This window comes from Seriola dumerili, unplaced genomic scaffold, assembly GCF_002260705.1.
Source record: "Seriola dumerili isolate Sdu_G_001 unplaced genomic scaffold, Sdu_1.0 BDQW01000056.1, whole genome shotgun sequence".
Classification (NCBI taxonomy): Eukaryota; Metazoa; Chordata; class Actinopteri; order Carangiformes; family Carangidae; genus Seriola; species Seriola dumerili.
In genome coordinates, this window is record NW_019174311.1 from 2,687,393 (window position 1) to 2,701,477 (window position 14,085).

Here is a 14,085-nt window from a genome sequence, read left to right on the forward strand (position 1 = left end):
CCTCCTCCCCCCCATGCCCTCTCCCATCCTCATCGCACGGCTGTAAGACAGTGCCGTCTGTGCCAGTGGGCATTACAGTACCTGATGGCGAGGCCCACCTGCCACCACTGTGACATCCAGGCTTGCCCAATCTGCCTCTCCAGCCCAGCAGGCACCAGCTGGCCGGACAGCCTGCATGCTGATAGATGGACAGTTGTAGGCTGGATGATCACTCATATTCACAACAGCCAGGTCTGACTAACTGACTAAAATGAAACTCAATCAGTTTTGCGAGTATGTATGCTGAGAGTTGATGCGATCGAAAGAGAGGTAAGATTGCAAGAAATAGATAAAAATAAACACACTTTTGTGAATCTGCGCATTTTTCAATTTATATATTTTATTTTCTCTTTTCAATACTTTGCTTTCTTCCAAACAGAAGACACACTGCATTAGGGGTGCACTCCAAGGATCTGCTACAAAATGTTTCAAACTTAGCTTTGATTTATCATGTGGAAACTTTGAAACAGTCAGTACCTAGGCAGCTGTTAGACAAGATAATAACACAGTAGATGCACTCCCTCCTTAGTAAAGACCACATCATGTTCCCACATCCATACTTTGGCTCTCTACCCTCTGCCTCAAGAGTAAGACAAGCAATTACTGATTTCTTCCCTGCTTTCTCACTTTCAACAAGTATCCCTCTGTTACTTCAACTCAGCTACATTATATGCAGCTTTGGTGGCTTGAAAAATCTGGCCTCCTGAAACCTGAAACTACTAGCACACAACTATAATTCTAAAAGTTCTCTTGTAACCATTAAAACTTACGAGCTGTATCTAGTGAACTTATCTAAGCTCAAAACCATCAACAAGATTTAGGGCATCATTCCAAGCAGCACGTCGAGCACAAAATGTGGGAGGTGGCTGGGATTGTTTAATACTCAGATATCTATGTTAGTGTCAGCTGTGCATGAGTACCTCTACACTCCCACTGGTCCTTAACATTGAATGTCACTGGTTGAGGCTAAGACCATAACATCCTTCCCAACAGCAATGTAGTAATTTCAAGGCAATGTCCCACAAAAAACGTTGAAACACCTTCACAAATCCCTTGACTGGTCCTTCTGAGCTGGAGGAAACTGCCTGACACACAAGCAGAGGCTTTACAGAATCACTGATCCGAGATCCAGCTCGATTTGTCAGCTCCTGAATGGTTGCAGCGGAATGTGTGCAGAGAGAAATCCGACCCAGGACCAGTACATATGTCTGAAAATGAAAGGCAATGCCTCTGCAGAGCTATGCAGTAATTCTATTCGGCTATACCTACACCCAAAATATCCTTATCATCTTAGGTTGCACACACTACGTACCCATACCCCCCCCCCCCCAGGCTAGGATCCTAAATTAACACCCTGATGTAGAAGTAGACCTGAAGATGAGCACTGCTCTGCACTGAAATGTCATTGATGGAACCATTAATTCTTTCCAGGTGAATTATCCAACTGTGGTAAGATGGTACAGTATATTGTGGTTTAATGCTTAGTTTCTTTGATATCAAGCCTAACAATCAAAATTAAGCTCTTGTTTGAAAACATTCAATGTTCTAAACACTTTGCTGTGAAATAAAGTAAAAGGATTCAAGATTTACACCATCTCCACACAATGCTGCAGCACTTTGTAGTGACCAGTCAGCCTCACAGAAACAGAACAGTGGACAGGAATGGGCAAAACTCGCATCCTTTCACATCCTACCACTTTCAGAAATGTGAGACGAGCAGAGTAAATGTCATTTCATCACTGCTGCTGCCACGGCCGATCGTCTGACTGCACCTCATTGCGAATAATTGCTGACAAAATCTTAGGAAGCCCCGCAGCGGACCCCCCCCCCCTCTTCCCCAGTCCCCATCACATCACATCATTCAAAAACCACTGGGGGGCTCCATGCCTGACGAGTACACACTTTTCTCATCTCCTATCTCAGCCTATTAGGAGTCATTCTCTGGGGCCGCAGAGCAGACCTATCAGCTTCCCCTGTGCAGATTTCTACGCCAGAGTCCCATCCATTGTAATTGCAACATAGCCTCACATATATTCCAGCTGCTCTAATTTCCCATTTTATTTCCTTTTATGATCACTGGATCACTGGCAACCATACAGTTATGAATGATTCTCGCCCACGTTATCTTGAAGAACAAGTTTGTTCTGATATATTGGAGCTGGGGCCTGTGGCAAACATATAAAATGAAGGCCATCGAGAGACTAATGGGGGATCTTAGTGGATGCAGTATAAAAACAATGATGCCCACCACCCACCATCATCCACTAATGAAGCTTTCCATCAAATTAATGAGAGTTTTAATCATTGTTCACAGTAGTCTATCCACATGGTGCACTATCCATTACAGTGGCCTGTCACCTTCATGGAGCTACAGAATATTCAAAGTCCTCTTTCAAATGTCTTTCTGTAGGAAAGTGACATTTAGGTTGTACTATAGCACTTTTTCCCCTCTCCCACATGACACAGCTCAGCATTTGAACTTGATGGCAACTAAATATATGCAATGTCACTGATTACTGAGCACACTCTCATGCCATCTGCTGCTGTGCGCGAGGGTGCTGTTAGCATCAGTTTTTAGGAGAGGCAGGCTGAAGGACAGAGGGCAACATAAATTTACATACCTGAGTGCCGCTTTAAGTCATTAATGCATACTGTGACCAACCCAAAACATCAAATACACACTACAGATCTGACCTACCCAAATGCCATGAAGGGCATCACACTTTCTATTCAGGTAGAGATAAATAAATAATATATGTGTGTACTAGTGGGGTTGGGGTTAATTAGTATTGCGACTGTAATGTCAAACACAGTCACTACTAGTGTGTCAAGGCCTGTTGGTAGGTGATGACTGCTTGGAAAACACTCTACTCCCCCTGCTCAATAACTTATGACAAGGCCACAGAGAAGTGCGTGTGTGTCGCAGCGCTGTGAATACGCACGCATAATATGGTGAAAATACGCATCAGACACACCACATCTTATATTTGAAACATATACTTCATGGTAATCAGTCTAATTGACGAGGCTCTCTCACCCAGTTGATGACTGCATGTATATGTAAATGAATGACCTTTAAGCATATGGTTACAGACTAACATCACTCATCATTAACTTGCTTTATAGGAAAGTAATTGCTACCTCCAACCACATGTTCAGGTTTCAGCCTTATTAATTATACCAACATGGGTCTTTCCAGTTGAAATAAAACCTGCAGTGGGTGGTGATTCCTTCTAAACTTGGGATTCATTAGGAAACTTACTGCAGTTGACGCCAGCAGAGCACCCAAATGAAGGTTGCCAAAGGCAATTGTGCCATTTCCAATTTTTGTTGCACTTTTGAAGACTGCTCTGATAAGTAACCATCTGTTGGGTAACTCTGTCAAATAAATGACCATAAAAGGTGCCATAAACATGAAACCTGAGGACGATGATCATTCTTCCCTCACACAACTCATTAAGTTTTTCATTGCCATAGACAGAGGGATTCAAAAGCCATCCCCATCGACAAAAAAACACTAATGAGATTTGGTGCCATTTTCACAGCTTGAGGTTATTCATTGCAGTCCTTTATATGACTCCATTAGCCTGTTATATTGCTCCTGTATTTTTGCTTCTTTGTTTTTCAGTCACCAAATGCCTCTCCGAGTGACAGCGGCTTTACCTATCCCTCTTCATCAAATCAATGAAAAGGAGTGTGAAAGGGTACGAAGTGGCATAATGGGATGTTGCAAAATGTCAGGTTTTCCAGACGTTGTTGTGAGCAGACAAAAGACAGCAGGGAAATGCAATTCATGGAAAAACTGTATTCTGTTTGAAGACCTTCTACGCTTGAATGACTCTGCTAGGATTTTGACAGGACAACAGCTTAACAATAAAAGAAGACAATAGTTGAAATGATATTTTTGCTTGAGGCCTTGATGCAGCAAAGGTGATGATCAGATGTCCAGTGCTTTGACATGAGGAAATGTGGTCAGAAATTTAAGCACATTTCTCAGCATAAAAAAGAGCACATACAGCTTGGTTTACAAAAAAGTTTCCCCATGTTATTTTATTTATCAAATAATTTTGTAGTCATAAATCATTCATAAGTGGCTATATATATTTATAACAAATATTTCCTTCAAAATTTGAAGTAAACTGAAAGAATTACAATTTATTTGACCCAATGTATTGATATGTATTTATAAACATGAGTGCAGTATAATGTAACTAATCAAGCACTCAAATTGTACTTTTAACAAGACAGCAGTGACATTTGGAGCAACTCTGCAGAAATTCATGCCAAAGACTCCTTTTTGCATACATTACCCTAATTGAAGAGGGAAGGACATTATGTGAAAGCCTGCTGACATTTTCAAATAGCTGAGATATAAAAGTGTCTTTCATAATTATGCAAATGCTGTCTTTATTCCATACTGTGTCTTTAGGTTATGAATCGACTGTGAATCTTTGCTTATGAAACAGTTGTAATTTTGACAGAAGATAATCTTTCATTTTAGTACTGACTTAGAGATGAAATGCATAGACGGTTTTGCAGATAAGACACTGTACATAGTGCTGGAATTACATCCTCTACACGTTGAAGACGCTAGTTGTGAAACTAAATTGATTGCTGCGTGTTCCATGTACAGGAGCAGACTTTAAATGCTGTATATGTATGTGATGGTTACAGTGGGAATGAGGAGTGCATGTCACAGTGGACACAGGAAGAATACAAATGTCTAAGCACTTCTTGTCGATGTTAATGAAGCATTTACTGTGTGAAAAGAGTCTCTCTGATATGCCGACAATTGAATGTTAACGCTGTACAAAGAATGACAGAAGCTCCACCGAGCAGAGAGGATCTGCGCTCACGCATAAAAATTGCAATCACAGAGCAAAGTAATTTCACTGAAATGCCATGTTACCTTAGTGAGCCTGAGGTGTGATGCCAAGGGAAGTCGGTGCTGGGAACAGGCTGTGTATGCATTTTTTGCTCCACAGTGAGTAAAACAGAAGCATCTTGAACATTTCCATGGCAGTTTTTGGAACTCCCTGGTGCTCACATGCTCACAAGAGGAGGGAGAGATGTGCTGCCCGTCTTCCATTGTATGACACCAATGGGTTCTGCCACACAGCCGGTGATTCAAAAGCATGTATTGATGAATGGCTGGCCGTCACAGTACTGCATTGTTGGGGTCCATTCTGAGAAATGTGTGGGTCTTCAAACTTACTTTAAGGTGCTTGTGAAATATGAGTTACACTAAATAAAAACACCCAATACCACATGCTGTGCAGACGCTGGTCTAGAGTACTGGCACCTTTTTTATTCCAATTCAAACACTGGGTAATATATTAAAAGCATGAGCAGTCTTGTCATGTCTAGGCTGCTCTTCTCTTCACCTTTAAAGGAGCAACTACTTTTTAAGCAAATAGCCTCCCGATATCCATAATCCTGTTTAATATCTAATGTCAATGGCCAAGCAGGATTTTCGTGTACAGAATTACAGAACACCACCTGACTGTCGTCTCAGTAGCCTTTTAACATGCAGAGCTGTCTGCTCATTAATGATGTATAGAGACAGCAAATCCTCCATGCTAAATGATATAATAGGCCTTACTCATTCTTGATCTTCCGGATAACCCTGTCTAGAAAATTAATATATTTTTGTATTTTTAATTATCATGAGGGTAAAATCTGTGTTTAACTCAAATGATTTCGCTGACATTATGTTAAACCTTTTGATGCGCTCCAGATACAAGAGCATGCCCTTTGTGTTGAGACAGTAATGCTGTCAATAATCTTGTAAATGCTTCACCAACTGCAGTTTACTCAAATACTGTTGCTCTCAACCACGAGAATGGATGAGTCATTAAAAGCAATAGGACTGGCCTTCTCTCATAACCTTTGAATGCTGAATAATGAACATCATCATCCCTCACGAGAGGTAGTTAACAATCAGCTACAGAAAAACATCCAATGTTTTATCCAAAACTTGCATTAATAACAGTATTAGCATATTTTCAGACTCATGAGCAAAGTAAACTCTGTAGAAGTCGGTGACATTTAACTAAGTATGGACAAGCGCTAGTGTTATAAACAAGGCTGCGTAACACTGAGAAAGTACAATCAGTCGGTCGATTTACACAGCTCGCTTCTACTTGCACATCAACATTTCTCTGGGGAAAAGAATACAGAGGAGTAGCCGTCAAAACGTTTTACAACTTCTAAAAGCTGCCTAGAGCATTGTATGTATGTAGTTTAAGCACTGAGATCTAAAGTAAAGTGTATAATTATTATTAATTGGTAAAAAACACACAAAAAAAACATCTAACCACAATGTTGCTGAATGACCTTTAGATAGATAACTAAGATTTCCCTTTACCATGTATCATGTGTCCTGATGCACGACAACAACAGATGAAAGATTTCCAAAGTGCCAAAAGATTTAGCATTCATCTTATGCACCATTGCTTTTATATATCAGGGACTCTTAAAGGGTGAGAAAGGGAAAGCTGTGTTGAACTTAATTACTCAAGACAAATACTTTAATCAACGAAATGAAGATGAAGGCTGATTAACGTTAACCAGCTAGCTCGCTAATTTACCCAACTTTTTAGCTACTGTTAGTCCCAGTGCTGTGCTGTCAGAACGAGCAAAGCAAAAGGTGCTTGATGCTCTGATGTTGACTGGTTGCGTTCATCTAGTAATTTACTGCCTTCTTGTGGCTGCAGCAGGCTATTGTTTCTGGAAGCTAGCTTGACTACCAGCTGTTATATTTATTGTCTCTGTCATTTTTGTTGGTGTGGCAGTGTCCTGTTGACAAAGGCTGGGGAAAGTTAAGGGGAGGGGAGAGCAGTGTTTTTTTAGAGGTTTGTAAATTGAAGATAATCCTTGGATCTTTGATGGGTGACTTGCTATAGCTAGCTAGAGACAACAGCACTGTCCTTAATTCAGCTTCCAAAAATTTACTTCATTGGTCTTTTCTTCATAAGGAGCAAGTTACACTGTGATTTATCATCTCAAATCAATATAAATTGTCTTACTAATCACATGTGTGACGACGAGGAGTTAGGGTGTAATGTGCGGAAGCTTTTAATAAATGCTTTTGCAAGAAAAGCATTTATCACATTAATATCTTTTTCTTTCTGTTAATCGAGGTTTAGGGTTCTCTGATCTGCAGTGAGTTTGAGGCGGCAGATTGAGGCAGGAAAATACGGGGTTCTGCATTTTCACTGGAGTGTATCGCTGTCAGTTAATGATAATTATTTGGAAGGTTGCCATAGAAGTTATTTTTGTTTTTGATATTTTTCCTCAATACTGCAGATTTGATATGTTCACTGTCACTTTAAAGGAATGATCCTCATACTTCTTCAGCAGGTGAAGATGTCCAGGCAGAGTGCAGCAGGAGAGACTGTCAGCACAGGAAAGGTAGGCAGCACAAAATCAGGAGATATGACAAGCCCTGAACTTCAGAGAGATTTTTACTGCTGTCATGAAAAGGTATATTTTAGTCTGGTCCATTTTTCTTGCCGGTGTTGTAAACGGCTGAATCACACATTGAGATGGTGTTTGTTGAAAGGGAGTAGTTGGTTCTTCAGCTCTGTTTGCTTAAAGTCACCGCACATCACTTGGTAGTTCTGCTTTCACTATTACTGAGCACATTTCCCATGTTTCTAGTGGAGTAGGCATTAAACCTGTTTGATTTGTCATGATATTGTGTGGAAATATACCGGGATTGGAACAGGTGCAGAATTGTGGCAGTACCTAACATGTTATTGCAGCTAGCAAGTTTCTGAGCCATCAGCGTGAGCAGGCGGCCTTCATTAGCCTGTGAATCCTATCACAGCATGATAACTCACTTTTAATGGAAAAGAATGAATGCATTTTAATATATTTGTAGCAGTGCTTTAAGAGTAGTTATTAAACTGCCAATAACTGCTTAGGTCGCATGATGACAACTGAGCTATCTCCATGACAGCAGAGCAAAAAAGACCATAAGATGTGGCTGAAAGCTCTGGAAAAGGCTTTTTAAGTTGTTAAACTGAGAACTCTGTCTGTCTGACTCTGAGACAGCTTGCTAACATTCAAATTCTTGTTTTCAGTCACACTGCTACTACACAGCACAGTTTTACACGATCAGTCATGATTTACAGCAGTCACTGCATGCATCCTGGGGATGTCAGCCTCTCTAACACTGCTGTTGATTTTTGACTTGCACTGCATGAACTCAGATGCAGTGAAGAATACAAAGATAAAAAACAACCTGTTTAATATACAACAGCACAGAAGTTTGAGTGGTTATCTGAGTAGCACCTGTCGACGGTGGTTGCAGCAGATTTAATCAAAGTAACCATAGTGGATCTAGCATGCATAATTGTGTTTGATTATGTGTGTCACACTCAAACCGGAGACTGCAGGTGGATGAATTTTTCCACCGGTATGCACCTCTATGAAATGTTCTGTAAAAACATTTAATGCAACCAACCGACAACCATTATTGAAAACCTTATATATAAGACATTTCAAAAATACCTCTAGCTAAAGGTCACCACAAAGAAATATATGGCAGATTGAGCTCTAGAATAGGCTTCTCATTCACCCCACCAAGTCCCAGAGTGGAGCTGGACGTGACACACAAAGAGAAAATGAGAGCGGCACAAACTGGGGCCACAGTCAGAAGTTTTGGGCCAGTTTTATGGCTGCTCAGCATTTCTCTATATAAGCAGCCCCACAGTGTCGCAACAAAGCTAAATGTGGTCCATTTAAGTCCACGGAGAAGCTCATGAACTAACCAACCACAGCGGAGGAGAGACAAGGTGTAAAACGGTTTAAGGGAGAGATGTGGAGGCCAGCTCTGGTGTGTTTAAGAGGCGGTTGTGAGCATATACCGCATATACCTCTCCACAGACTACAACAAAAAGACAATACATGAAGTACCTCCATTTATTCATAACTGCTACACTTGCTGGGATGAATGTAACATGCAAATGCAAACCCCCCTGGCAGTAGAAATGCAATTAAAGTAAGCTAGCCTGCTAGCAAGGTTAGTGCTGCTGGTAGTGAAGTGCCATGTGGCACCCCCAACACAGCTTCCCTCAGGACTCCCACTCTGCCGGCTGCGCAATGAACCAGCGACCCTTAGCACACACCTCCCTTCCCAACACAGCCACTGGTGATAAATTACCTAATCCCACTGTCCCCAGCCAGTTCTATTATACACCCTTGGCTTGTTAAGAACAGCTAGGAAGAGAGAAAGGGGGTTGAATAAAGGCAGCAGAGGCGAGTGTAAAGGGGAAAAAAGACTTACTGACAGAGACACAATGACAAGGGGAAGATATACAGGCCAAACAAAAGCCGGAATCAGCAACCATAATCTTCAGTATCAGAAGGACATATGTGTGCTTCCTTTTGATGTCGAAAAGAGGGGCACTCAGAACCACTTAGAAGTGTATTTCGAGACAATTATGTCTGACAAAATCCATCTAGAGAGAGATCTACAGATAGGTGTCAGCTTCTGAGTGTGTATCATTTCAAAAACATTGCTTACGTTGTTAGAACGGACCAGTCAGAAAATCTTTTTCCGCACTCTTTGTGATGCTGATGTGAGTTTTATGAATCTTTTCTGTACGGACGAATGTGATTCCACCGCTGAACGTGTACATCTCAGGCATCATTTCAGCTGAGCAGAGAAGCAGCTACAAGGGACAATGACATCAGTGCTCAAACCTTCCCAGAGGAATGCTTGTCGTCACTCACACTGGCAAACACACTGCTATGGAAACAGCAAGAGTGTGAGCGTGCATCGGGGTTAAAAGGATACCGCAAGGCGCGCACACACACAAACACAGAGAAATAACTGCAAAACAAAGCGACAGGGGCAGTCCATTGAAAACAATGCTGACACATGACCAATCTGTTCCTGAGCAGCTGTGTAAGGCAGCCTGGATTCACATTTTCCTCTTTAAAAAAAGCACTGCAGTGGTCAACTGAGGACTCAGTGACTTTCTGTCATTGTAAAGGGAAAGTTAGCCAACAGTTTTTTTTCCTGTGAATGTAAGAGAGAGGAAACACAGCAGACCTATTACTGAGCTTGATCTCGGAAGTATCTGAGAGAGATGTGGTTTCAGAGCAGAGTGCTGCCAAAGCCAAGATGGAACATATCCTATCAGACAGCTCACTGTGCCAGCTGACTGCTATGGAAACAGCAAGTGTGTGAGTATGTGTGTGCCAGAAGTTGAAAGGACATGGCAATGCATGGGCACAAATACCACACATGCTTATGTTGCCAACAGTGCTTATGCATGTCCACAGATGCAAACACACACATCTGTTTCTTATCTATATGTCAAACTGAGTATTGAAAAAAGTTGGAAAAGGACAAACAGAGCAGCTGCAGTGCGCACACACACACACACACACACACACACACACACACACACAGGACAGCATTCTACAGACTGGGCAGCCATTCAAACAGCTCTCGGTAACAGTAACCCACAGCAACCCTAAAACCAGCCCCCTTTCCCTTCCTCCTCTAGAGACACAGATCCATTGCCCAGTTAAGGGAGTACCGAATGAACAGACAGAGTGCCCAAGAGTGAAAAGAGGCTGTAACTTTACCCACTCTGCCCTTACTAAAGTGCAGCTCTACCCCCCTCTTAAAGGTTCATGGGGTTAATTATTCAACATGAGAAGGGATTTATGGGAGAACTGAGAGTGGACACAAGCTGGCAGAAACTCCTCACCTCTTTTGTTCAACTCATCCACTCACTCACTGACTTTCAAATATGCACTTATTCCCACGGACAGAGGCATGAGCCGAAGCTCTCTCAGCTCACTCATCCATCACACGCAGCAACACATGGCACACATCGTAACATTATACACAGCTGCACCAGAGTGTACTCATCCCTCTCCACATGTTCGCAGCTTCTCAGCACACACTTAATTTCACTCTACTCTCCGAGCGGCTCTCTTACCGTTGTGGTTGTGCTGCAGGGTCTCAACCATGCTGGCAGAGGAGTCGGTTGCCCCCAGCTCGGCCAGTCTTCGGCTGGTGGCGCTCAGCTCTGACCGCAGGTTGGTCACCTCCTGGCTGGCTGACTGGATTGCACCATCGATGCGCTGGGCCAACTGCTTGTTGTCATCCATCATTTTCAGGATTTTTGCCTGAGGAGGAGAGGGGAATCCAGACAAGGTGTCATGCTGACAAGTTGACCATTTCCCACGGAAGAAGGTGTTCCCAAACAAACCCCTCCTTTTCTGTCTGTTCTCGCTCCCTTTTTATGAGAAAGCCAAGTTAAATCCTCAAAGCAGTTTGTTCCTGTCCGTTAAAGAGAGGCATCCGGCTCAGGGGTAATGTGTATCTGCTGGAGAGGAGAGTACGCACTGGAGATAGTGTCTGTATGGTGGGAGTGTGTCAGTGTGCGAGCATGCCTGTGTGTGTGTCCGGGAGTTCCGTAACTGCATGAGTGTGTGTGAGTGTGTGTGTGTGTGTGAGTGTTAGAGAGCCAGCACTGCCCCCGTGAAATGTGCTCCCCGCAGCTGACTGTTGAAAGGACACAGAGCATTGAGAGATGACAAGTACCTTTTTAAATGGACTGTACCATTTGCAGAGGAAGTCAGGGGGGGAGTGAGCTAGACCATATAAGCACATGGAAATCAGAGGTTCTCAGTTCAGCTGCTTTCAGGAGATAGGGTTGTAAGACTGTGCGATTGTGTGTTTGAACTGACACGAGAAATTTCCTTAAGCCTGTAAAAACTGATTTCAGTGACACACAGCAGCTCTTTCTCTCTCTCTCTCTCTCTCTCTCTCTGTAGTGAATGTACCTCCCTTCATGGACTCATGAACAAAGGGAAGGAAATCATTAGTTTGACAAAGAGGCAGTTGTGGGGAGAAAACAATAATAGTTATGCAAACAAAGCTTTCATCACAGTATCATAGCGAGGTATTCCTCCTGCCAATGCATTTTTAAAGTCCTGCTGTAATATTTGACAAAGGTTAATCATGACAGACTATCTTAATGTTTCTGGCTCAGATTAAGAAATGATTTTTGTCCACTGGAGCGGCAGTGAGGAAAACTGAGTTAGCAATTTTCCTTTATCCTTTATCCAGGGCTTCTATTCCAGGTCCATTTTCCCTAACTGGACAATAAATCACACTAGTATTGACTAAATTAGTTAATTAATCAATTAGTCGATTAACAGAAAATAATTTAAATCAAGCAAAAATCCCAAACATCTGCTTGTTCCAGCTTCTCAAATCTGAGGGTCTGCCATTTTTATGGGTGTTACATAATCGGAAATGAACTATCGTTGGACTTTGGATGGATAAAACAAGCAACTGAAAGGCATTAATGTCGGCTCTGGGAAATTGTCTCTGCATTTTCTTTTTAACATTTTCTGGTGTTTAATAAACTGAATGATTAATTGAAAGAAAAAGAAATCACCAGTCAGACTAGTGGTTTTATAAACTGATCTGACTGCCACACTGCACTGTGAGTGAATTATGAAGTAACAAAAATGTATTTTTCAGTCTATCTTATAACCCTTTCTAAGTTCTAAGTTTTTCTTTTCTCCCTCTTTTCCTTACTTCACAATAGATTAAAAGTCTAAATACAGGCAGCAGACACAGTGACAGCCACCTGTTTACAGATAAGGCTAATCATTCACAGTGAGCGAAACATTAATGCTTCTTTCTTCCCTCTGCAGCACCAAAGCGAGGTGATGTGGAGAGTATCTTCAGTCAGGAGGTTTTAACAGTTGCTTTTATTGTAGCTGAAGCACTGAAAGAGAGTGAAATTATTTTCTGAATGTCAGATATACCGCAGAAATCAAATAAGAGACAGATAGATACTAGAAGCTTATAGGATAGAAAAGCCTCATGATGAATCCAGAGTCGCTCAATACTGAGACTGCAGACCTGACAGGGAATGAACATGTTTGTCAATAGGCATCACATACTAACAAGGCTTAGAGCGCTTTGCGCTTCCTGTGACAACATCCTGCATGTATCTATATAATGATTCATTAGATACTCAGTATCTGATGCATCATCTTAGTGTTTTTGTACACAAGTATGTAAAACTGAAGGAACCAGCATTATGATCCCTAAAATCTTCCTCCATCTACAGTTCACACTATCTTCCACCACACCTACAGCAGGCAATAATGGTTATTTTGCGTGAAACATTTCTGCATTTTTGTTGTGAAACTCAATCAATATCAGAATTTGAGTGAGAATCTATTGACACTTGTGGGGTGGTTTCCTCAAATTAGCAGGAAAACAATGCCAATCAAATCTGATCCAGTCCCACCCACACAGTCCTAATGAAAGAGAAGCTGCTTTCAATAATAACTAAGGATGTCTTTTCCTAACATTGACTTTAACTGTTGTTTATTTAGTCATGAATATTCAGTACAATACAGAAATACTTGAAGCTGCGTTAATCAATATTATTGTACTAACAACGGAAAAATGGCTACATGTAATGTGGAATGGTCTACTGGGCTTTTAGCCTCTTTTAGTTAATTGTTTTAGGTTTACAGCTCATAACTTTACTGCTTCAGTGTTTCACTACTCCTCAGTTTTTAGTGAAAATGCTCAGGTAAATCTCCTGTACCTAACCTGCCAAGCTCCCAACAACACACACACACACACACACACGCACGCACGCACGCACGCACGCACGCACGCACACACACACACACATATATTTTCTATGGGGTTGGTGGAGACCAAAGTAGAGCTAAAAAAAAAAAAGTAGCTAGAAGTAAATATTTTTAACAGAGTTGGAAGCAGAAATTCTTCCCCTCTACAAACCACATAGTGAGTTACAAGTATCATCCATGGTCTGGTTATAGGACACTTCACAGGACACCCACGGTCGCTCCCTGATTGGGTCTCATCAGCTTCGATTACCAATGGTGAAAGCAGCATGAATAACGAATCACAAGCATTAGTGACCTTGTTGTTTTCGTTAGCAGCTGTTGTTCAGTTAAATTCTGACTGTCTTTGCTGTTCCTCGTACGCAGTATTTTGTGCGACTAAGAGTAGACGAT

At 41.8% G+C, this 14,085-nt stretch overlaps 1 protein-coding gene across 3 annotated transcripts in view; it reads right to left on the reverse strand.

Annotated features, from left to right (window-relative positions):
• kazn (kazrin, periplakin interacting protein) overlaps positions 1-11,567 on the reverse strand; it is a 117,015-nt gene extending 105,448 nt beyond the window's left edge. For all 3 annotated transcript variants that reach the window (XM_022741653.1, XM_022741654.1, XM_022741652.1), the window contains exon 1: positions 11,004-11,567. In XM_022741653.1, coding sequence (XP_022597374.1) covers positions 11,004-11,178 — 175 coding nt within the window. In that variant the 5' untranslated portion in view covers positions 11,179-11,567. The remainder of the gene's footprint in view (positions 1-11,003) is intronic.
• Positions 11,568-14,085: the final 2,518 nt, after the last annotated feature.